Source organism: Musca vetustissima, unplaced genomic scaffold (genome assembly GCF_032173495.1).
Source record: "Musca vetustissima isolate MV318-11 ecotype Yass unplaced genomic scaffold, APGP_CSIRO_Mvet_v1 utg25509, whole genome shotgun sequence".
Classification (NCBI taxonomy): Eukaryota; Metazoa; Arthropoda; class Insecta; order Diptera; family Muscidae; genus Musca; species Musca vetustissima.
Window position 1 is genome coordinate 281,448 of NW_026885149.1, and position 26,739 is coordinate 308,186.

General features: G+C 33.8%; 1 protein-coding gene across 1 annotated transcript; it reads right to left on the reverse strand.

The window, feature by feature from the left end:
• Nucleotides 1–2,119: 2,119 nt before the first annotated feature.
• Nucleotides 2,120–26,011, reverse strand: LOC133332274 (protein-tyrosine sulfotransferase). Its single transcript, XM_061540675.1, has 7 exons — nucleotides 25,803–26,011; nucleotides 22,864–22,994; nucleotides 9,492–9,732; nucleotides 9,239–9,418; nucleotides 6,283–6,419; nucleotides 5,538–5,698; nucleotides 2,120–2,282 (listed from the first exon to the last, which is right to left on the reverse strand). The coding sequence occupies exons 1-7, from the start codon at nucleotides 25,977–25,979 to the stop codon at nucleotides 2,251–2,253; spliced, it is 1,059 nt and encodes a 352-aa protein (XP_061396659.1). The 5' UTR covers nucleotides 25,980–26,011; the 3' UTR covers nucleotides 2,120–2,250.
• Nucleotides 26,012–26,739: the final 728 nt, after the last annotated feature.

Sequence of the window (26,739 nt, forward strand, 5' to 3'; positions counted from 1 at the left end):
TTATTTCCTTCAAAAAATTTGCTTTGCAAATGTTTATTTATGTTGTCAATGTATTGAAGTTGTATACAAATCATATTCATTATATCGAATTCTATGTACAAATACAGACAAAACAAACTAATATTTAGTATGGCTAACTATTTAGAAACACTAACTAACTGTACATCATAAAAAAATTAAACTATATTAAAAATTAGAAAATAACGTAATTACATTTTGAATTAAATTCCTTGGAATATAACATAACCTACATAGATGTATGTATGTTGTGTTTATTTGTATAAAAAGGTGTTAATTAGATTGGACTGTTTCATGTTTGTTGTCGAATTGTTGTTCATTATTAAACACGATTGAACTTTTGAAGACAGTTTATGCTTTAGAATGGAATTTTCCAGTCATTTATTAAAATTAGATTCGATTAAATTGAATGTGGGTAAAGTCGTATATTTTGTTTTTTTTTTATATATACCAGAATAGATTTTAAATAGGATAGCTATTTAAAAATAAAAGAAGCGCCAACAAATTGTTGCCATTCAAAATATATATATATATATATATCAATAAAGTTAGAGACAGCATTATGACTATATGGAAGGTCGTTCAATGATACTGTTGAAATTGTGTGGCTTTTTGTCGCCGCAATTAAATTTTGCATTACAATTGAATCTTTCACCAAACGAAATCTATATTTGGCAAAGTATTGTTACATTTGAACAACTATATCTCCTAACCATCAACATGGTTAGAAACATACTACAACATAACAAGTCCAATGTAATATATGTGTGTATAGTATTTAGGTATATATGCACAGGATGTGTATATAGGTGGTTTTTAGTACAGGACACCCTTTAGGCAATTTAAATAAAATATTAAGGACATCGTGTACTTGGATGTCTGTAAATAGCGAATTATGTGTAAAAGTGTGTGCGTGTGTGCTTTTGTATGTTTATATGTTTACTGTATTGATTCAATGGTTTAATACACTTTATTTGGTTTGGTTTCTATTTGTTTTATCTGCTTTATTGATTTTGTTGAAATGCAACCTACATACATACCTATCCTGAAACTATATACTCTTCTAGCTTTGTATGTGCAGATGATTGCTATATCGATGGTATTTGGGCGCCGTGCTCGCACTCACACATTGCGCGCAATACAAATGTGAATTGTTTAATCATTCCGATAGAGATACCATTGTTCGTTTCGCCTGTTGCTTTGTCTTTGTCTACATTCTGGTAACTGCTGCTCATGATGGAACATCCGTTTCCCTATTGCATTTCCGGCGCCATTCTAGCTGGCATTTGATGTAGAAAATTGTGCAACAATGGAATACGATTTTTTGTCAGCATCATACGCTGGCTGAAAAGTTATTCACAGGTGTTCCTATGTTCTATTCTTATCGCTCTCTATAGTGCCCTGCTGCTGTGTGTGCATGCAAATCTTCCCGTGCAGAATATGTGGTTGGCTTGATGTGTGCTCAGTTACTACACCGATGTTGATGGTGCCTTTTTTCTCTTTTATTCAATGATCGATAGCTGATGATGCGATTCGGTTCATTAGACAAATCGGTAAAAAGTCAGGGTTGTTTAGTTGTTTGATTGGTGGTCGTCTTCGTGTTGTTGCTGCAGTAGTAGGTGGTGGTTGTGTTGGTGGTGTAGGAATTGTTTAGTGGTGGTCTCATCATTGTCATCACTGCTCCTCCAAGCATTATGACATTTTGAATGTTGGATTGTGTGTGAGTGTAGTTGTTGTTCTTCCTTTAACGTTGTTTCTTTTTATTATTCGTTTTCTTTGTTCAGCTGCCTTATCGTCGCTACATCCAACAGTTTTTTCCTTCGATACATATCGTTCAGAGGAGCTCTTAACTCGTTGTTAAAGAGCTGCTCGTCCTGATGTTGCAGCATATTATCATTATTGTTTTTGTTGTCGTTGTCGACAATGTCCCCATTGATATCTTCCTTGTACTGCAAGTTAATACCATCCATGGGGTATGGTTGAGAGCGTTTTTGTTCCAGATGTTGCTGTAGTTGTTGTTGCTGCTGCATCATCGATGTGCCATCGTCGTCATCGCCGTCGTTGTTATTATGGTTATTGGTGTCCTTATTGTTATGCTTGAATTGATTGTTGTTGTTACTGCTGATTATGTTGGAATTTCCTGGAGCAAATGTCTCATTGATATTATCCTCTTCCTCTTCGGCATTGGCATTCTGTTGTTGATGGGGCGACATTTTCAACACTTCCTTAGCTTTATTTTCCCATAGCCTTCGATTGGCTTTTAGCTGTTCGAGTCCAAGAGCATGTCCATGCATTCATTGGTTTTTAGTTGATGGTGTTTGTTTGTTTATTTTATCGTTTGTGTCCACGCCAATGGCATGTCCAGTGCCAATTAAAAGTATTCCAAAAGAAATGAAAAGGATAAAGAAGTCATTAATTGAAATTAACTTGAAAATGAATGACGTTATGACCCGAAATCAAAGCAATGTCCCGTGGTCAATAAATATTTATACAGATGTATGCATACATATATACACATATTGAAATGTGAATGTGTTTAAATAACAATAAATATAAGAAAAATTTAAAACTCATAATAAATAAATTAAGGAAAGTTTGTGTGTGTTTATGTAGCTCATATAAATGACACAACTACTCGGACTTTTGCAGAACTCTAAGTGGAAATGAGTTTAACATATATTTGCGTAATGACGGGGCGAGACATAAATGCGGGTTTTAAGTCAATTGGCCACACTAAAAGTCGAAGCATCCACCTTTAATTCCACAAAATGACACATTACAATTCGATCAGGGAAAATTCATTACCATAATTAATTATCATCGTTTATTATGGCATTCGTCGTTTGCTATGAATTTCATTTATTCATTGCGCCAATGTGCAACATAACGCGAGTTCATTTCATACATTCACGTTTTTCTGTTATGGAGTGAAAATGTTTAATTAATTTTTTTTTAAACCTTCACATTTCATCCATTTTGCTTCCCAAAAAGGATTTTTTTTTTTTACTTTGACAATTTTATTCAATAAAGTACAAAAAGGTTTGAATCTGACAAAGTGGTAGAGTATTCTAACAATATGTCGGTAATGAATAATAAATGAGAATCTGAAGATGGTGTAATAACTCATACAGTCGCCGCCATATATATAACAAATACTTAGTTTAACGAATTCGGGATATAACGAATGAGCAAATAGTCGACTATCGCATATAACGAAAGTTTTCCAAATATATATACTGGGTATAACGAATGACGCAAAAAATAATGGGCTAGCCTTATAAAAAATATGTAAACACGTTATTATTACTGTTAATACGTTAATAAATATATTTTTTGTTAGAAGTCCATTGAAAAGTGGATTAACTTTTTTGCTTTTAAATAAAATTGCACCTTCGCGATATAACGAATTTTTCACTATAACGAACTGTACTTATATTCAGAGATATACAATAATACATTTGCTATAGAATTTTAACAGAAAAGTACTGAAATGAATCGCAAGTACATACATATATGAATAGATTGACGAATACACGTTCGAAAAAAAAAATACAAAATAACGTCTCATCCATCATACAAAATAACGTCTCATCTCAACTTTGGTAAATGAATAATCCGATTTTCATCTAAAATATAAAATGTACTCAATTTCCGTATAAATTTATTCTGATATGTTTTGCACAGAACAATGTACATGTTCTCAAGCTATGAACACTGCCACCAACGCCTAATTGGGTCAGAATATTTTACCATTTAGATATCCTTATCACTAGATATCATCCTTGAATAGACTGACGACAATGATGTCATTTAGTTTTGAATGTCGTTCCTAATCAAATCAGACTGTAATTATGTGGGAGGGGTTGATTGTTAACTGCTGTTGTTTGTACCGCGAGATTTACCAATTCACACCAATTGACAAGACCGCAGGCAACCACACTTTGTATTTGTTTATCATTACAGGGAGCAGTGGGCCATGAACCATTTAGTAGCAAACCTGCAGGCATTATTGATTTAATTCCAGCCCACCCCCCTTAACTCCTCCGCATCACGTCTGGTAATGGCATTTGTTTGTATTAATTAAAATTATGTATTTATATTACAATGTTTAATTATGCATTAACGCACATCGAATTAACAGGTCATGGGGGTATTGTTTGTACGTATGTTTGCTTGTGATGAGAGTGAGTGTCTGCGTATGGACCTACAACGAACAGCAACAACAATAACCCCGTCATTTATGTTAATTTGATTTGAGATATATACAACCATGAATATTATGTTGAAAAATTTACCGTTACGTTAATGTACGTGGTAAATTTAATTTTATTTCAACAGGTAATGTGTGCCCTAGGGTTCGCTATAAAACAAATATCAAAATATTTGATCATACGAAGGTTCGATAAATTAGTTTATATAATTTGGAGATAACATTATCTGTAAAGAATGAAAAGGGCTATAATCAATCAGTTATTGTCCAAATATGTAAATTAGGAATAAAGTCATCATAGAAAAGTACAAAAGTACACAAATGAGTTCACATTTTTTCTTCAATTTCATTTCATTCAAATCATGTGTTTGTCGAGAAAAGTGACTGCAAGGTTAATTTAAATTAAAAGTATTCTTGTAAACTGGTTTACCAATTCACATCATAATCCAAAAAACCAAGTCATGATTGCTTTATATTATGGCATCATGTTGCAGTTCTGCAGAGTAAAAACGCGAGTCAGATTTCTACACGTTCATAAATTTTGGAACATTTCAAAAGTCATTAGGATGCTGAAAGCTAACATAAAGCAACATAATTGACTATCATTTACTCCGAGAACGTCGGTGCGATACGCACAGCCACACAACGGAATAGGAGCAAGCGAAAATGAAGATTACTTTAAACTACCTAATGTCGTTACGTTGAACAGTAACAACAAAACGTCAGGAGGAGCAGTGGGAGCCGAAATACAATGTCAACATTTGTTAGAAAAACTTTTTTATTTATTTCTTCAAGACGACAACGAGGACGAAGTCAAACAAAGAAAACACCCAACAAAAGGAATACATTTTTTTTTTCAAGAAAAGGAAAGTTAAAATTAAACGAAACATAATGGAATATAATACGAAAATAAGAGAAATGACTGAATAGATGGATGGATGGCGCACAACACGTACAATAAAGACAACAAAAATAACATGAAACGAAAAAAACAAGAACATTCATAAATGGAAATGGCTGGTGGCAACGGGGAAGGAAAAGCCGGACTATACAGCAGACAGCTCAAATAATACACAATGCACAATGGGGAATTGGGAAAACAGAGTTCAGGCTAAACTGAACTGAATTGAACACAAAACAAACTCATGAACTTAACTAAATGGAGCAAATCAGAAAACAAGCGTATATTAACAACCAAACAAACAACCCAAACAAACGAGGAACCAACAACAAGAAGAGCAACGGTATTTATACAAGCCACACACACATACCTTCGATGTATTATCTGCCACCCAGGCGTCTGGCTTACCGTAATCCGGCGGATTTGCAAAGGGATCATAGCCCAACACTGAGAGCATAGGTGCTATGTCCGCCATATCGCGTACCACATCTTCGGGTATGTTGCCAACCCACTTCGACAGTGCTTCCAGGTTTACAGGCTTAATCACTTGGTCCGATGAACGTTCCACCCTGCAAAGACACAAGAATACGGAATCACATTTAAAACAAGAATAAGAAGAACAATTCCAACAAATTAATAGACAAGAAAAATGGGAGACAAAAAGTTAATTGCTTCGTTAGCCATTTGGCTTGGAGACATTGTGCTACCTTAAAGAAAAAAGTTTATATTCTACACGCATACCACAACAGAAAAACTGTCACCCGCCCTTTTCAAGCACATCTGCATTTGGCTGTGCCTTGCATTTGGGCCATAATTGTAAGTTATGGCGGAAGTTAGTTAATGATATTAAAATTCTGGGATTTTGCAAATGCCAGATGACATAAAAATGAATGGAAGCACGGACAGGCTTGGAAAAGTGACAGAGAATAAGTAGCGACAGCATTGCCTGAAGAAGACCTATGAAAATGGAATCATTAAAATACGTTGAGGTGCATTTATAAACTACGGTGAGTATGGATACATAACCATTATTAAATATATGTGGATGCGCATCATAAGTTGATGTCATAATTGTACAGTTATTCTAATTGTGTTCCATTGATTTCCAATATTCTTTAATTAAAAAAAAACTATTAATGTTTTAATTTCTTACTTGGAGAGTGGCACACCATTTGGTTTGTTGATAAACTCCTCATGATGTAGTACAGAGTCATTCCAAGGAACATCGAGAAATTCCAATATTTTACGCATCCATTCTTCAGGATGTAATACCAGCTGTTCGTAGTAAACCTGTAAAAAGAAAAAAGAATTTGAAATTTGTTAAAAATAACATATGTATATGGACAATTTTTTCAACTTTTACCAAAGCTCAATTTGAGCACAATTTTAAAATATTTTATTTTAGAAAGAGAAAATCTATCCAACAGAATGGCGGGAAAGGGACATATCGCGGATTTTATCTCGTTTTTTTGTGGACTTTTTTAAAAATAGTGTTGTAACCTCAAAACACCTTAGGACTGTACATCCATAGTTCTTGAAGCATGACATTAAAATGTGTAAAGATCGAAGTATTTTTAGGATGTTTGCACTTTGGGTCTTAAAGCCACCCAAATCGCATGTGGAACAAATTGTTTAAAAGTAGAATTCATTCAGCATTACTATACCTTTGTAATACGGACCCACACAGAGGTTCACATTTCAATGGATATGATATCTGTAGCTATCCTGCTGTTCTCCAAGTACATTTATTATATTAGCCACGCCAGATACAGCAGCACTGACAATGAAACCTAATGGTCTAACTGACTGTTCACTAAACTAAACCATCGTAGCTATTTACGATGAGTGTAGGCTGTACAGAAGTACAGCTTATCGTTCTTCATAAATCACTGATGGTTTCCAGAAATTTATCATCTGCAGCAGCAACAGCGGTAATGGCATGGGTAGGAAATCGTGCGGCATAGGCTTAGTTGAATTTTTATCTTCTGATATTTGAAATGATTTATGTTTGCATTTTATATAAATGAAAATGTGATGCTGTGGTGATGGGTTCCGGTTACGACCAAAATTGAATATAAAGACATTTCGAAATTTTTAGAAGAAACTCCGTTACGAAAGATCACCAAGAATTTAAGGGGACCCCCTTTCTCAGTTGAATATATATCTTCTCAAGAATGTCTCTCTAAAATTTCAAAAACTCTTGAAGCGGCAGGTGACAGCACTTTTATGTGTTTTACTCGAAATCCAATCGAGATCTACATAACTATCGTATGAAATAGGATAAATTTAATTGGTCCAGATCCTCCATATTTTCCAGCTTGGTTTTTGGTCGAAAATATACGATTTTTCAAAAAATTTTGCCAAATTTCGAGCAAAGTCAATAAAGTAGTTCATACCCGAGCCAGTTGAAAATCATAAAAATTTGGAATCGAAAATTAAGTTTATTTCTGAAGTCTAGGAAAATATATGGATTTCTTAATACAGACAAATAAAAAGCTGTTTATGTGCGTTTGGTCAATGTAAAGCAGATAGTCTGAACGGTATAAGCCAATATCAAAATATGGTAATCAGGGACGTACGTACCCCGAAATGAATTTTTTCACAGTAAATTTATGTTTGCAACAGCGATTTTTTTCATTTTGTACTACCGGTTATAATATTTACTGAAAGGTTATAATATTTTGTCAAAATCCAGTAGGGAATACTACTAAAAAAACTAAAAATTTTAAACTAATATTTCGGATGAATTTTCAAACACTCGACTTCGCATAAAAGAAAAACCGGTTAATTGAAAATATGTATAAGAGAAGGATTTTTTGTTGCAAAAACACAATTATATATGAAACGAGCACCGTTTAAGAGAAAAAAATCATTTTTGTAAATTTTAGTTTTTTTTTAATTTTTATGTGCAACCCTAATATTATGTTGCACATTTTTCCAACCATCCAAGAAAATGTCTACGAAAAAATAAGTTCTTACTCAATTCATTTCATAATATGATTTATAAATTTCAAGATTTTTCAGAAATTGATTGAAAACTTCATTTAAGCGCAACGAGTTTCGATTATCCGAAGTTCTTTTATTTAAAAATTCTGCTTAAGAGAAAATTTTTTTCTGAAATTAGACGTTTTCGCTTAACCGAATTCGACTGTACCACTAAATACATACACACAGTATATTATTTTACTGGCATTGTGAGTCAAACTCTAATAACATGCCATGGTATTATGACTGCAAATTAAGGCCACTTTGTTAACAATTTCTGCACAACGACATTAATCGTTTTAAAATACGCTGCATTTAATTTCCAATCAAAATATTACAATGTAAAAAGAAGCCATGCAAAAAAAAAAAAAACGAATGCAAGCGAGGTTAATGGACAACATGACAGTTACTATTAAAGCGATTTTACATAAATTGTCTGGCAGGATATTATACTGCCTGGTGTAGATGCACGCAGCAGGCAAAACATAACAACAGTTCGGAGGGAAATCTACACACACACAAATACACGCAAACATCGGGATACCCCTGTTACACAATTTGGTTCATCACTAGGGCTCGTTTCTACGCTGCAAGCACTTCCAAAGAGTGTCACTTTTAACTTTTAATAATTATCTATTTCGATACTTTTTTTGAAAATGGGCGATACTTTGCAATTCTATAACAAATTAAGTGTTATCCACTTAATCGCCTTTTGTTATGTTGCTTGATGGGTATATTTTGAAACAAAACATGCTGTGTTCAATTTATATTTTAAAAATGATTTTAAAAACGATGACTTCCTAATACCACACGTATGTGTACGATTTTATTCATCTCAGAAGTTCCTTGCAAAATACGCATACAGGTAAAACATTTCACTATTGAAAGCTTGTATTTTTGCTTATTTTGTTTTTTGAAAATAGAATAGAATATTTAAAATTTTCGCTAGATAAACATGGATATATGTAGTAATAGGGACCAATGATAGGACAATTAGATTTCCAGAGTGTACGGGAGACTGACTGCATTGCACATGGCAACAATGTTGTTAGTTGGTGACTACCATTCGTAAGGACACATTTCAATTTCACTATTTAATGTTGTTTTCTTTTACAAAAACTCACCATCATACAACGCTCTTTTCCAATTTCCTTGCATTGGTCGTGCATAACCTCAATAGCATGATTCCATTTTTGCATGCACTGGCGATAACTGGTCAAATCGAAACCAGTTATTGTTACCTTACGCGAAATTATTGAATGGACGGTGGCTCGACCATCGCGTACCATAAATAGGAATTTCGCCTACAATAAAAAAAAACACAATGAGGCATGAATTAGCTGTGTCATGGTAGTGCAACTGTTGTGCGGAACTTACATTGGGAAACAGTTCAATGACATATGTGCCCATTTTTAATGTTAGCGGATCCTTGTTACAGAGTCTGGGTGCTGGATCGCCATGTTTTGCAATGATTTCTAAACAGAATTGAGCGATTGCACTGTTCATAACTTCTTTGGTGATGCCGGCCTCCACAAGTCGCAGTGATTCCTTTTCGGACTTGAGCCAATGTGAACGCAGTTGTAGTATTCTGGGTATTACTCTGGTTTCCTGACCGCATCTGAAATGGATAAACAGTAAAATAGATTAATGACAAGTTGAAGTGCACACAGGGTGGCGTATGATTATTTGTCGTAATGACAGAAAGACAGTTAATCATACGCTTATATAAACATACAAATGACGATTACTTCTCAACAGCGAATTATATCTTGTAGACCACATGTCGAAAGTGCCAAATAAAATGATCTCGAAATTATATCTTGTAGACCACATGTCAAAAGTGCCAAATAAAATGATCTCGAATTTTTCTGTAATCTGTAGTAATTCGTCGATTCCCACATGCTAACACGAAATGTTTTTTTATTTCTGTATGCATAAATGCCTGAATGTCTTTCCCCGAAACATTTTTGTAATATAGATTTTCAATCCACTGAGAATCCAAAATATCAAATTAGTGTCAATTCGTTTGTGAAATGTGGTTACCCTAAAAGTGGATCAATATTGATAATTTTGAGTAGTTAGATTATCTATCCAGGGAGAACTCAAAATATAAAATTAAAGCTAATTAGGTTGAAAATGTGGCCAGAAGTTTCAAAATATCGAATATCACAAAAAGGGCCGATATAAAACATTCTAAGAGTATATTGCGAGCTTTATTGTTATTTAAACATACATCCGTATAAGTATTTGTTTTTACATATCGATAGATAGGTAGATAACAATGTTTAAAATATTAGCTTGGCAAAAGCAAAACTTTAATAAGTTTTTAAACGTAGTAAGACTCCCCCTCCCTCCCCCAAGGGAAATGTAATTCATACATTTATTGGTTATAAACTTTTCATATCCTTAAAGCCCATTTGCCGGGAGACTGACTGCATTAAAGACTTGCCAGCCAAAGTTCGAAATAATTTTAAACTTTTATTCATTTTTTTTTTGCAAACTAACGGTTAATGCCAAACCGCACACTCCACAAAAGGAATTATTGGAAAATGAAATCAAGCGAAGCGCAAAACACCAACATATTGGCTGCTCTATCACTAGCAATCCCTAGAATTGTGGGGAGTTGTGGTGCCCGGGGTACGTTGGGATGGGGATTATGCGCGCATCTTCACAAAACGGTAAACATTGCCTCCTAACGTCTGCTTTCATTGTGGAATTATTTCCCAGAAAAGAATTTGCTATCTTGGGAACAATAGACCTTAAACAAGCATTCGCGTGGGAATATGGCCATGGAGCAGACGTTTTTCTGCTATACACTGTAACACGAACAAAAGGCACGACGATGACGAAGAATGGAGCGCGAAAGACAGCAAATAAACACAAAAATGAACAAGGCTCAATGGTGCCTGCCAGTACAACAGCAGCTCAAATAGAAATAAGCCATTTCCGCCGTCTTAGCTGGCGCGCCAAATTCCTCCCACTTGGTCTCCTAATCCCCCACTCATTCAATCATCACAGCAGAGAGCAAATACCGTACCCGTGGCAAGCAAATATGTAGTAATACCTAATGCAAAACAAGTCTGTTCATTCATTCTTACAGGCAGATAGACTAGAGTAGAAAAAAATAAATAAAATGAGCCCAAGAAAGAAAAATGGGGAAAAAAATTCAACACACAACACAGCAGTACAATGAGAATCTTTTCAATTGAAAACAAGTTCTGCAGCTGAGCTCAATGTGTTCTAATGGCCTCCTGTTAGGATGTTCCAGTTGTTGATGATGTTACTTACACCTACATATACGGAATTATCATAAGAGACAAATACAAACATAAACATGCAAATATATTCCAATAATCTGTGGGCCTACGAAAGGCATAACATAGCGTCAGATGATTTAGGTGCGAGTATACGGCTATACAGATGAGCAAAACATGGACTCTAATTACATTTTTTAAGTTTAGTTTTTTTTACTTTCAAGAAGACCAAACGTGTTTTACAAGAATTTTATAGGACTGACGTTTTACGAGGAATTAGAATTATACTAAATACAAAGAATTGTTAAAAAAAATGTTTATATTGATATTATTGCGAACGTTGAATGCGTACTCAGCGAAATCCAATATTTTATCTAGTATATCTAGTTATAAAATGTAGTCTATAATTGTGAATATAAACATGTTAAAACCCTACACCATTTTCTTTATCCTGCTCGGATGTACATCGCATGTGACACACACATCCATACCAGTACATCATATTTCCTAACGCCATGATATTTATTCAACTTTAGAACAGAGAATGACACTTTTATTGGATTTTTTTGTTTTGTTTTATATTTAAGCTGTAACATAAACACACACACACATACACATTTGCATTCATTTATGCACATACACACATATATATGTATATGTACACATGAACTTAAATGTATATACTTATGATATCTTCATATAAGTGTACAAATATTTGGATACATAACAATATGACATATCATATAAGAGCATTCACCATTCGCTTTTATTAGATTTGCCATCCGTCCGTATATTTACACATCTTTTTGTTTCAACGTTGACGTATTTTTTTTTATTTCATGTTGTTTCTCTGTTTGTTTTGGTTTAAATTTTCTAGCATTTTAAGTACTTTAATAAAAAATACAAATAATACTTAAGTAAGCATAATGGGAGAACTAAATAAAATTGATGCTAATATGAACTTTTCTGATTCTCCATAAATAAGACTGTTAACGCAGCGAACTTTTGAAATGTTTCAAACAAGTTTATAAACGTAAATATTGGTATTAATTGATTTCAATTCTGGAATGCTCCATTATTCTTGAAGTGTAAATAGTTTATAAATTTAAGTTTCCATTTTGTCCGTCCATTATTTTTTTATTAATTGGCACTGATGTAGTTTTGGTGACTTAGCCACCCTAATAAAAATGTGTACACACTCGTACACATCATATTCACATTAATTTCTAAAGTCGTAACTCTTTTTGTGACACTATTAAAGGTTTATGTTTGTTTAGATTTTACACTCCCCAGTCGAGTGTTTTCTTTTGCTGTTTTTTTTTTATTTTCTAAGATATTCATCCTGTATTTATAAAATATACAAAACCATCTTTTATGCAGATGTCGTATGCATATTTTGTTTGTATTGGTATATGTCTATGTAGTAATGAGTACAATATGGACGAGAGATTTGATATTGGGATGATTAGTTGTAACTACTTTTTATATATATGGGAAATTACAAAAATCTTTTAAATTCCTTGAAGCTGAGGTTTGCAAGGTTATAACTCGCGAAATATGAACATATTGCATATAATTTAAATTCATTTCTATAAAATGAAGTGTTGTTGTCAAAATCTTAAAATATTGGTAAAAAATAATAAGTTTGGTGGAAGCCGTGATGGTGGTAATGTAAAAAAATGGGTGAAAATGTGTTGAAGCCAACGTGGTTTTTTGTGTTCGTTCCTGATTTGTGGCTAAACTACACAACGCACACACATGTGATCAGTGAATAAGTTGCAGAATACCCCATGGACAATATGGTTCTAATGTATGATTTTTCGATATAATCACTGCATCAACCCAAAAAGGATGCTAACATTTTGAAGCCGGATTTTCGGTGTTTTTTTAATTTTTCTTATAATTAGGATGCGCATCCAGATAATGGACTAAACTAATTATAGGATTGTAGAACTCGTGATTTTGCTTCGTTTAGTGTATATCTCATGAATGTGCTCACTGTAGCTTCTTCGCAATTGGGTTCCAAAGACGAAAATTTGGTGCGTAAATTTTTATAAAAAAACATATTTTTTGAGTCTAAAATTAAGAAAGTCCATGCACGTTGCGCCATTTTTAGGGTTTTTGCATAGTAAAGTGCACCGAGCGGCACACTTTGACCGCTAAAAAAATATCCAAAAATTCATAATTATTGAAAGAAATTGATTCGGTTTATACGAAAACAGCATGCGCATCAACTGATTTCAACTAATACGCGAATTGCATGCTTTTAAATATTGATAATTTTTATGTATTGTAACTGCAATATATTTAGTCATTTTTACAGTCGAAACTGCTATCAGATGAATATACCGATATTTAACAATCATCTACAAGAATTTGAAGAAAAAAGCGTCGCGTATTTTAGAAGATTAAAGCAAACCCGTATTCCCTTAACCATACTAAAAAAATCGAAAATTCAAAAAACATTTCTATTTAATTAAAAAATTAATTTATTTTATTTTCAGATATCTTCATGCTTCTATTTGTTTCTCGCGCCAATTTAACCGTATTTCAATGTGATTTGACAAGTATGCAAAGAAATCAAATGTATTTAACCATTTGTGAAGAAATTAGCGAATTACAACAAATAGGAATTAATTTAATTTACATTTGAAATAAAAGATTTAAAATAGCTATAACATATTTGGAATCAGCATATTTTTCTTAACCTATGTGCCAAAAATCATGAATGTGCTCGCAAAAAATTTTTTCAATTTTTTTCTATGGAATTTTAAAAGAATTTTGTAATTTCCCATATATATATATATATTTAATTGGTTTTATGTATATGTTTATTGTTCTTACATAAAAGAACATGTTAAGGCAAAGTAGGTATTCATAATATAGAGTATATACGGGATTTACGGAAGAACTTTGATGAAGGACAAAGGACGGAATTTTCTTAAAGAAACCTTTAAGTAATATTATATAGATAATATTTACAAAACGATATTCGGAAAAATCTCTCTAATACGAACCACGCAAATTCGGAATGCATTACACAAATCATTACGTGTCAACAATCCGATTTTTGACTATATTCAACTTTAACATGCGGATAGTGATGAAACATTTTTTTTTGCTAGTGTCATTTTTATTAAAATCATTGCAAATTTTAGTGAAAATGACAGCGATTTAATATTTTTTAAATGAATAATTTGATTTTAATAACAACATAAAACTATTTAAATTGGCGCTAAATTTATATAAATTTGAACCAATTTAAAAATTTTGATAATCCGTAAAATTTGCCAATCCATGCTGGGATCTGTCATCAATTGTCCGGATTAGCGAGATTTCATTGCATATATATATATATATATATATACTACATATGCATTTACCGGACACCCTAAGATAAACTATTTTTTTCTTTGTGCATAAATACTAATATAATGTACTGCAGAAATAAAAACTGCAAAATCAACAATGTCGCGTGAGTGACCGAGAGAAATCCTTCGCAAATAAAGGATATGCCATATTTTGAAAGTGCAGTAATAATGCTTGGTATCTCTTATTCATGTAAAGAATATTAAAAGTTTAAAATATTCACACAATTCGCAGAGTTTTCCCATTATTAGTAGTGATGTCTAAAGTCGTGTATATTTGAAGTCGCGTGAGTGACCGCTCTTTTGTGGCTTTTATCTCAAAAGTTAAAAACTAGCGGCTCTTAATTTTTTACCACTGATAGTACTCCAAAAGTTCTACAAAAAAGTATTAAGGGAGAATTTTAAAAAATGTAGTTGTTTTCGATTTATTTAAGATTTAAAACTTGATTTTGCCTCTGAAAGTCGTGTAAGTGACTGCGGAATTGCCCATATATATATATATATATATATATATATATATATAATATGCATTATAGTACTGATAGTACTCCAAAAGTTCTACAAAAAAGTATTAAGGGAGAATTTTAAAAAATGTAGTTGTTTTCGATTTATTTATTTAAAACTTGATGAAAGTCGTGTAAGTGACTGCGGAATTGCCCATATATATATATATATATATAATATGCATTTACCGGACACCTTAAGATAAACTATTTCTTTGTGTAAGTACTGCATGCAAAAATGTATACGAACATTTTTGTTCTTGACTCATTTCTACAGAATTGTTGTTCGGTTTCTGGGACACAGTGAACGCCAGCAACAGCAGTAGATGATGAGAATATGACTTCCTTTGAGCCTCCATTACAAAGTAAAATATTGTTCCATGAATGGCTGGCATGTGCTTTGTGGTCTAAGCAAGAGCTCTTCGGTTCTATTTCTTGGCTCGGAGATGTTGTGTACTGGCTGTTGCAGATTTGTATGGTTACTCACACTTATATAGAGTAACTCGATGGCTTTAGATGAAACAAGCGACACCATCAGCATCGGCAGTTAAGTTATTTAACATTCAAATGCGTACACGAAACGCCAACAAAGGTGGGAGCAATACTAGTGCGGCAAGTGTGGTAGGGTGGTCATTACAAACATGTCTCTTTGTCTTTGTCTTTTTTTTTTTGCTTTTTGTACTGATGTTTCCGAACATTAAACAGACAATTCACTTTGATTAATTCCCGGGCGGAATATTCCTATCAAATTGCATCCAGCCCCCATGGCGTCAATTCCACAACAGCTGGCAATTGCCGCCTGCATACTGCTGGCTGGGTACTTGTAAAGCCATCTGAAGAGCGTTTAAGCATTAATTGCCATCGCGTTTGTTTTTTCTTCTCTTTGGTTTCTGGAAGAGTTTTACTTGTGTGGTGGCTGTCGTACTAACGGCGGATAGCCCACATAATATCGGGATTGAAATTACTACAGGGATGTATGTAAACTTGGATATATCGCGCATCGTTGGTCATTTTATTTGCTTCGTGGACTCAGTCAAACGCAACAACGGGACAATACATGGAGTTCATGCAATGCAAATACCCAACAATGTGATATGAAACACATTCCAAATGGACGTTTCTTTTTGCGCAAATTTTCTGCATAGACTTTCATTTGGGGTGAAGTGTGTGTATGGGTCTCCAAAGGAAATGACCGAATGAACATTTCAAATAGTTTTATGTCTCAATTTTCCACATTCAGAAACTTTGTCTTCGCATTGTGGTTATACTTAAATTCTGTGTGCGGTCTTCCCATACCTTGTTCCGAACTGATGTTGGAATTCAAACGGGTCCGGTCTTTCTGTCCCATACAAATACAGCAGCACAGTGTAAGCCATAAATGTTGAACCATAATTTGTGCTTCCCATTAAAATTTCACCGATACATGCGGACTGCAGCATCGTTACCAACAAAGTACTAACCACCACCATTGGTGAAATGTAGATGAGAGGGAAAAGGTGGCTAAACGATAATCGTTGTCACTGCCACTGGGTGGTAACAATCAATTTAAGCCATGCACTGGATGCGATTTATATTTTTTAAAACAGAGCAAAAGAAAAAGCTACTCACTGTTTCTGCACTCTGGCCTATTACATGGTGATTGTTTTCTTCTTCTTTCAAAAAAAGAAACGTGAACTAGCCGTTGCCATTGTTGCTGCTGTTGGATTAGAGTTCTTTATTGGCGGATTCGCATTGTTGGTACAAAAGACAAAAAAATGCCATGGCTGCTTTAATATCTACAGAGCAGAAAAACGGGAATCCTTTGCATGGTTTAGTCGCAGCAGTCATGGTCACAATTTCGGGAATCTGCCATAATAAACTTAAAATGAACAGCACAAATCTCCTCTCTGATGTCTGTAAATATCATTTCGTTTGTTTCACAATTGAAAAAGTCAACTGCAGCCACACTCACACACACACACATTTCATTGTAATGGACTTTTTGTTTATTGTACCAATGACGATAGGGGGACGACCTTTCATTTTGGCCAAGTGATTAAATTGGATTGCAACGAGTGAGTGTTGTTTTTTCTGGGTGCCACAATTTTATATCGATCAGATACATTCGACTAAAGTAATGCCCTTTTTTGTGGTGCAGATAAAGGCGGAATACGCTTGGCATAACATAAATATTCCATTGTTGTATTTTTTTTGTTTTTTTATGATAGTTCATTAAAGAATGCCTGGAAATATTCCAGCCGGTTAGGTACTTATACGAGCTTAATTGTTAAAATATATTTTTATATTTTAACATTCTGTAATGAATTTTATAATTTATTTTCTTCAAATTAAAGCCATTGCACTGTAGGCCCAATGTCAGTTTTCTGAGGCAAAAATTAAATTTTTGAAGTAATATATTTGAATAAAATAGTTTGGCGGTGTTTTAAGGGTTTTTTTTGTTAAAAAAAATAGTTTTTGGGGTTTCCAAACTTGAAATGGGGAAAATATATCCTTTACAAATGTACCTAAATTCATAACAAAATACAGGCATTACGTTACATGACTATATGTTGTGTCTATGATTTGTTCCATGTACAGATGGCACCTTTATCACCAAAACCACTATTGAAAGTAATTCTATTAGAGGAACAGGACATTGAAGTAGGCCAAATATGTACCTAAAGATACCTGAAATTGAAGTGCTAATTATAAAAATCCACCTTTCCATTCCGACAAAACATGCGTTGTTTAGGTTTGTCTATTGTACCGATCAGGACAAAATTTTCCGAAATTGATTCTAAATTGAACAGGATCCACCGTATTAAATTTTAAAGCGATCGGACACAAAATGTGTCTCTTATGCGACTTCGGTATATATATGTATATCTCAACCGATTTCACTCAAATTTTGCAGATGTGCTTTTATGTGTGCCTCAAAAAAACTGTTGTTGTCTCAAAAACCTGTCATTGGGCCCATAGTGCAAAGATATTCTGAATAGTATGCAGGTAATAATAATATAATATTGTGGTTCATATTTAAAATTAACTTTGCTATGGTGGAGGTTATGTCATCATTTGACGTCCCTGTTCGCAATGTCGCCATATATGCGGGTTTATGGTTTATTAAATATATTTGCCATGAATTTGTAATTTTTACCCAAATAATATCTATGAAAATTTTATACATTTTCGACTTGCATTTTCATCCTTTATATATATTTCCCAGGTACTTGAGGAAATATTTTGGCAAACATCTAAAGAGTTTTTTCTCCAGAATTAATTAACCTTTTACAAAGTACGTGTATTTTTGAATCTTATACTCAATTTTGTTTAATTAAACACTAAATGCTTATCAATTTAATACAATATTTAATATTTTATAAATTATAATTTATTTCAACCAAATATTAAAATTCGCTCAGTTTGATTATTAGATTTACAGTAGGAAATATTATTTTCCCAAATTCAATAGTATATGTTGCGCTATTAAATTAAATTTTTTTTAAAATCAAGTAAATATATAAAAATTAGTTCAAAAAATTACCACAATGTTCAAATGTGCACACACATACGCCAATGCAATAATATATTTATATATATGAACATTTGGTTGTAGAGATGTCTAATGTACGATTACCAGCATGCGATTGTGATTTAATTAGTATCACATATATACCGTCCATTCAACTTGTTTTGGGTGATTTTTTGGATGATACACCCGCAACATTTTCCACCAGGAGTCCAATATGTGTGTGAGTGTTAGTGTTGCTGTTGTCTGTATCCACCATTCATTAGTGTGCTTAACGATCATTGATAACGCTGTTAATAACAATTGAGATGGTCTGATAAAAATTAAACAGATAACTTACTGTGTACAATCATGTCTACATTCACACATACATATGTGTGTGTTACTACTATACAGTCAAACGACGCCAGTTCCGATATGTGTGTTCTATAAAGTATCGAAAAGAAACCCTTTTCTCTCCCCGTTGCCAAAATCCCGTTAAATAAACCAACAACAACATTAATACCAAAATAAACAAAATACATAAAATAAAATAAAAAACAACAACACAGTTTTAGAGAAAGTACATTGTTCTATGGACTTTGTGCACTCCTCACACACACACATGTACCACCAAATTCTTTTAGCCCCCTCCTGGTTAGTTCGTGGCATTTGGGTGTTTATGATGGCCATGTCCACGTTATTACTGGGCGATGGTGGGTCTCTGAAGATTGAAATGCCAGCGGCTGTAATGGCGCTTACGTATGAATGCGAGTGAGAAATGGAAGTATGGCACAAACAAACAAAAAAATGTTCGGTGTGTTCCTCTCGCCCGCCACGTTTGGTGTTTTTCATTCAATACCCATTTCGCTGTACATGCCATTCGGCAAACCAGCAAACGAGCGTCTTAATTAAAAGAGAGGGAAACATAATGAAGTCATGGCATGCATTTAAAGAGCGGTTTTACGTCGCCAAACACATACCAACACTCATACTCACACATCTGCACGCAAACATGACTTTTCATTCATCGTCAACCACAGAGCCAAACACGCACGCACGCACACACACACACACATCAACGACAAAACAAACAGCGAACGTGTGAAGATTTTTGCCGGAAACGGAATGTTTGTGTGCCTCAACATCAAAACTACGTTGAACAAACGTTGCATATTTTTAGGGTGCGCGCGTAAAAGTTCAACTACTCGTTATTAGTAATTGTGGCAAAACCGAAATCAAAAACAAAAGCGAACTCAGTAATGCCCTACACCAAGTGGATTTTTCACATTCCAGTTGTTGGTGTTGTTATCGTTGTATTTTTCATTTATAAAATTGTGTATATTTGTATACTACACCAAATGGATTTTCCACATTCGAATTGTTGGTGTTGTTATCGTTGTATTTTTCATTTATAAAATTGTGTATATTTGTATACCACACATTATGCATCTGTTTGCAGCAAAGTCAAAAGTGCTCCCTGTTATATTCAAAGTTTCGTGAAATTCGAATTGTGTCGACCGCCTAGTGGTGTGATATTCCATTTTGGATTCGAATGAATGAACATTTTGAAAAATAATAAAATCAAATGAAAAATGAATACAAATTTGAATAATGGATAGAAACGTTAGAGCTGATATCATAATGTCCCGAATGCACACGACAGACATACCAGTGTAGATATCAAATTGAAATATAATATCACTGATTGAAATAGTTTATGAATGTGGATTTATCAAAATTGTTTTATTTGGTTCAATATTTTAAAACTCTTTAAACAACCAATCACATTTCCTAGAAATCTGTTGATTTTTGTTAAGAAGAGGAATGTACTACATTATTTAAATCATAATTAAAATCGTTACAATTAGTCACTAATTAGTCTTTTAGTGTATAAAGTAGTTAATTTTATGTTACCGGATATTTGGCAAGTAAGCTCATTTCATTTTTATTTATTTATTTTTTTTTATAATTTACTACTTAGTATTATGGTAACATTGCTAACAATTTTCATTGGTCATGGAGTTTTCAGCATTATTTGGTGAAATAAAATAACAAAAATTAACATATCCTCTTGAATCACACAATACATCATGATTTTAGTCTGTTTATATACCGTCGAATTCGGGTAAGCGAATGCCGGTATATAGAAAAAATAGGTTAATTAAAACTAAAATTTAAAAATTTACATTTTGAATGAATTTCCAAACACTTTATTTCGCTTTAATAGTAGCAAAAACACAAATATATATCCAAATCCAAAAATATGTGCAATCCAAACCCTTAAATTATTATGCACAATTTTCTAATCGTACAAGCAAAATTTCCACACAAAAATTAAGTTCTTACTCAATTCATTTCATTACTTATTCATTTTACTTTTTTTCAGATATTGATTAAAACTTCGTTTAAGCGCAACGAGTTTCGCTTTTCCGAAATCCTTTTAACTCAAATTAAGCGTTTTCGCTTAAACGAATTCGACTGTTCATATAATATGTCTAATGTAAAGTGTAACGGGGAATCTGTGTCCCCAGTTGTTATCGGTTTAGATAATCCCAACAATACAAATGTATATACAGAAGTATTCATTTAATAATGCGCAATACCTTAAAAAGACGTTAACGTGATTTGCAAATATCTTCATATATCGCATTTTTTCTGTTATGCCTTGTTTCCCTGGCCCGCAGAAATAATATCAATTGGGATTGTTAAAAGAGAAAGCAAGGACGAATATTAATAAAACCCGCAGTATTACTGTTAAGGGTATCACCAAACAACACTCACTCAGCACTCGCACATATCAGCCGCGACTGCAATTCGAGGGTGTTGCCACGAGGCTGTCAGAATGTCGATTCGCCAGTGTAAACAACAAAACACACTCACTGTTGGCAAAAGTGTCATGTGAAAATAAATGCGAAATGTAAAATGCCTTCAGACTCGAAGTCATAGCTGGTGCTGGCATGCCATCATAAAATACAAATGGAAATGGAGAACATCATCCAGTCAACCAGCCAGGCAGCCCACCATCCAGCCCACACAGGCTTATGACATACCTTCGAGCGCCTTCGAAAATAAAATAAAAAAAAGTCGCGGCATATTTCGATTTTGTTTTGTCGGATGAACATATTTGGAGGTTTTCCCACGTGTATGTGTGTTTTGATGTCTGTGTATGTTTTATGTTTTTTACAGATACTTTTTTAGCATATACAAATACATAAAACCAATATATATTTTACTACAAACGTGCATATGTATATGGACGACATATTTGTTGTGTGGATGTGTGTATATTATCACATGTGAATGTATACGACCACACCACATTCAGAAATAATCTTTTTTTGGGGGGAACATTATCAAGGGCTTTCTGGCGAATGTTCGAAATTTGTGGTGCTTGCATGCATAGCTGTCACCACACTACGGCAACGAAAAAGGGACATGGATTGTTTTGAAACATCAGCGATTTTGTAACTACTAGTTCTAGGATTTCATGTCGTTGTTTGCCATTTCTTTGTTTTGTAATATTGCTGAACACAAATTGTTTCATAAATACTGTTTAGTATGCACGGTTTTTTCGTCAGTGTCCCCTGGCACAAGAATTTCTAGTTACATGTCTGTCATTCTTTCAAATAATACTTAAAAGCAAATTTGTAAACACATGGAGTCATTCATCATCATCGCCGTCGTCCGTACATGGGTGGATGGTGTATCATTCCGCAAGCGAACCCGAGAACTCTACAGATGGCTGAGCAATACATATATGTACACATATGTAAATAACATATGCATGTACATAGTTTTATTTGGCAAAAGTCATAAGGCAGGAACGTAAAAACTCGCCAGGAAACACACAACTGCAAAAAATTTCAAATTGATTTTTGTTTTTTGCAATTCGAATGATATGGTGAATTCTTTAAAGGATTCAATTCCAATGGTTTTTATTTCATTAGCAAGCTCTGATATGAGGACAGTAATAACATTCGTAATCCATGATGAGAGTGGTGGAAATCATATTTATGCTGAATAGGAAATTGACGATTAGCTCGTGTATTGCGACATCGAAATACAGTTATGAGCATATTTCATTCATTACATATTTTTCGTATCAAAAAAAAAAAAAAAAAAAAAATCACTCACCTTACATCTGGATGGGCATCGAGCATTGCTCTCATTAGAGTTGTCCCTGATCTAGGTACGCCACCAATGAATATTAGGGGCATTTCTCTGTTATATGAATAGACTTTCTGGCTATCGCCTTCGACATATTTCTGTAAAGAGCATAAACACACAGAAAAATATTAAAAATAATAAAACAAAATGTAAAAGTATAGAAAACAATTTAAAAATAAAATTTTAATTTAAAAAAAAAAAAAGGAACAAGCATGTAAAAAGTGTCAATCGGCGTATTCCTTCAGCCTATGGTTTGCGGAGGTCTTCGAAATTACACACAGGTTTTATTATTGGATTTATATGAGGTATGTGTCGCGTGATATTGAATTTATGAATATTGAAAATCTTGACCATTTTTGGGGGACCAGGGGTACCAGAATGAGTGAACGAATGGGTCTCATCTACGGACTTGATCTAGGCTTGCTAAGGAAAATAGGTTGAACAAATTTTGGTTCAAATCGGATAGTCCGTTCTTATGACATTATAAAAGTAATATTTAGCACAATTTTTGACCAAAACTAAGTTGGAAGAAATATTACGATGTGCAAAGTTTGGATGAAATCGGTTACTCCCTTCGAGAGTTATCGTGCGCACCACCTAGCCACACAGACAGATGGACAGACATTTGTTAATCGACTCCAAATTCTCTAAAAGAGATTTGATCCAAAGAAACATGGGGTCTAGAGCCAATATTTCGATGAGGCACATTTTTGCCGTATCAAAGTTAGCCATAAGGCTGGGCGTATAAAAACTCAAATCACTGTTTTCGACATCCAAAAATGTTTGCGGAACCTTAAAAAACTAATTCAACATTTTCAAACGATGAAACAAAATCACTGATTCCCAAATAGCTCTGCAGAGTTAAATGAAATCTGAATCAAATTAATGTTGACTAAAGAGATATTTTTCGAGATTTGTCTTTTTGGCATCTGTGTATTTGGTTCTCTGCTTCTTCCGTCTTGGAATGGACTGAATTTTTTCCCATTGCTATGCTAAGCTATTTTAGCTTTAACATCAAGTGGAAATAATAAAAGTTATTTGACATTAAGGAAACAAAATGGTGTCACCACGGCCAGGTGACCGACTAGCAGCAGTCAGTGCAAAACAAACAAAAAGTCAAGTTAAAGCAAAGAGACGTTAACACAAGCACTTCTGTACCATCTTCCTTCCCGGTCATACTCTATGTGCAACAAATTGAATCTCAGCCAGCCACTAGTCCGCCACATAACGCCCTCTTGATGCTTGTTTTCCTTTGAACCAACTTACATATACACACAACATCGTTAGAAGACTGACTTTCCTTGGAAATCTTTGGTATTTCAGATTTACTTTTTGCCGACTCCCCAAGCACCACTTTATACTCTACTACTTAGGTTGGGTAATGTTTAGTGATGCGACTCAGTCGAATCGAGCATAAAGGTCAGCAAGCAGCAAGGTAACCTTAGATGGATGATCCTCTATGCAGAAGCAATACAACCAACTGGACAACGACGACGCTGTGAACAGCTCGCATCCATACACACACACACACACAACGCAACGTTTAATTTGATGTTTTGTCAAATTGCTTTGTGGGACTCATCCACTGGTAGGACAAGAAGCTCAGTGGACAAATTTAATCAAAAAGTGTCATGTGATGATTTTGCGAAGTTTCTACATCTTCTTGATGCGAATGCGGGTTTCTTTTATATAGGATTACTGTTGAGGCTATTATGTTTGTCAGATCTTTTGCAGTGTTTCTACAACGGAGTGCTATGATGGAAACACAATTAAATGCTAATGTGGATTTGAAATGCAACAAAATTTAAAAATCGAGGGAGGAGTTGATAGACATGGACACACATTGAACTGTATGTACTAATTTAAAGCACCCGTACGGTATATTCAATTTGCATAAAACGTAATAAAGAAAAATAACATTATGTTAAGAAATACATTTTACACATTAATTTGGTACAATTTGGATTTGGGTGAACCGATAGTTTTGATATTACGAATTACCAAATGGTACTACATTTGAATTTTGATTTGTGGAAAATAAGAATTTTGGAAAATAAGATTTCTATTGGATTTATGCTGTTGTAGGTAGTTATGAAAATTTGTACTTATGTGTACATAGGTAGTACAAAATTTGACACAATTTTGATTTAGGTGATCCTATAGAGCTGAAATCCTGAAATGTAAGTACTAAATTTGGTACAATTTGAATTTGGAGGAACGGAAGGTGTTGGAATGTTGAAATCGGAAATGACCTTACTGTCGGAGTTTAGGATTGGGATATGTTGGTAGTTTTGAAAATGTGTACTTATTTGTACACATAAGTACTAAATGGTACTAAATTTTATACAATTTAGATTTAGGTCAACCGATAGACTGGAATACTAAAATTTGGTATTAATATTATTGGATTAGGTGAGTCGATCGGGATGAAAATCTGAAATTGGGAAATATGATATCTGTTGAATTGTTGAAATAAGTAGTTTTGAAAATTTTTATTAAAGCGTACTAAATGTGGATTTTGTTGTAATTAGATGCGAAATAACGTTCCACAAGAGTACAAAAGGTACTAAAATTTTAATTATGGTGATATTGGTGTGTAGGTTGATTAACTATTCTGACATATGCAGGTTTCTGTGAAAACGACATAATATGTTAAGATATGTTTACAAATTTCCTCATTCGTTAACGATGTAGCTGTTATATATATTATGTTTAGCATTTTTACGTACACCGCATTCGAAACCGCCGAAATTGGACGATGTAAGCGATACAACATAAATTTCAGAACTGTCGTAATAATAAAAAAAAAATGTTGGAATGAAAAACAAATAATTATAACAAATTTCTATTAAACTTAATAAATATACAAATGCAATATAAACAAATATTAGGTTAGCATCACTTACCGCATCTCCTCTCATCATGGCCGATGATTGCCCTGATAGACCAGAGCCAGGTACTGCTTCATCTCTGAAGAAACAGATGGGACGTAATTCCGTAAATTTGAATAGAAACATTGTCACAACAACAATTCCAAGCATGACCCACAGGGTGGTCTTCTTATTACGATAAGGCAGGCGCATGATTATCTTGCGTGTAGGTGTGTGAGTGTATGTATGGTAAATGGTTTTGACGTCTACTTCGCCCGCAAACCACAAATCAAAGCTACACTCTTGTTAAAGTGACCGGGCGGCGTTAAGACTACGAGCTACAACTATCAACTATAAATAGGCTTTGTACATTTAGCTATAATTGCAACAACAACAATATCGCTTGAAATGGTAGCAACAACAGTCTCAGCGGTGGCAACAACATGGATCATATGATGACGGCGAAAACGTTGGCAGAATGTTGCAAATCCAATTAATTATCGATGATCTCTTAGTTAATTGAAGAGCTGCGATTAGTTAATGGTGAACCGATTTTGTCAGCATTGATTTTACACGGGTCCAAAACGTGTTACTAATTTTGGTAATCGTAAAATTGCAATGACGAGGGGATATGTTCTTCGACAACAAGCCACAACATGCTACACATATTTTCGTCAATTCTCTCTCGTTTGGGAATGGGAACTTACACTGCTTTGCTATATTACAACTTCAACGAAAATGTTCTGATATCTTCTGAAGGGATTTTAGGAAATGATTATGGCTCACTAATATTCACGGTAATGATGAGATACTGTGTTTCTTACAGTTCCAAAAATGTCGGGATGCCTCTGTGATTCGTTACAGCTGTTTCCAATTTTGTGTCTGGGTATCTGAAAGAATTAAAAAATAATTAAAGATTATTTAGTTGCTTTTTAAATAGTTTAGATTAATGAATAGAGGATTTTTAATTTTT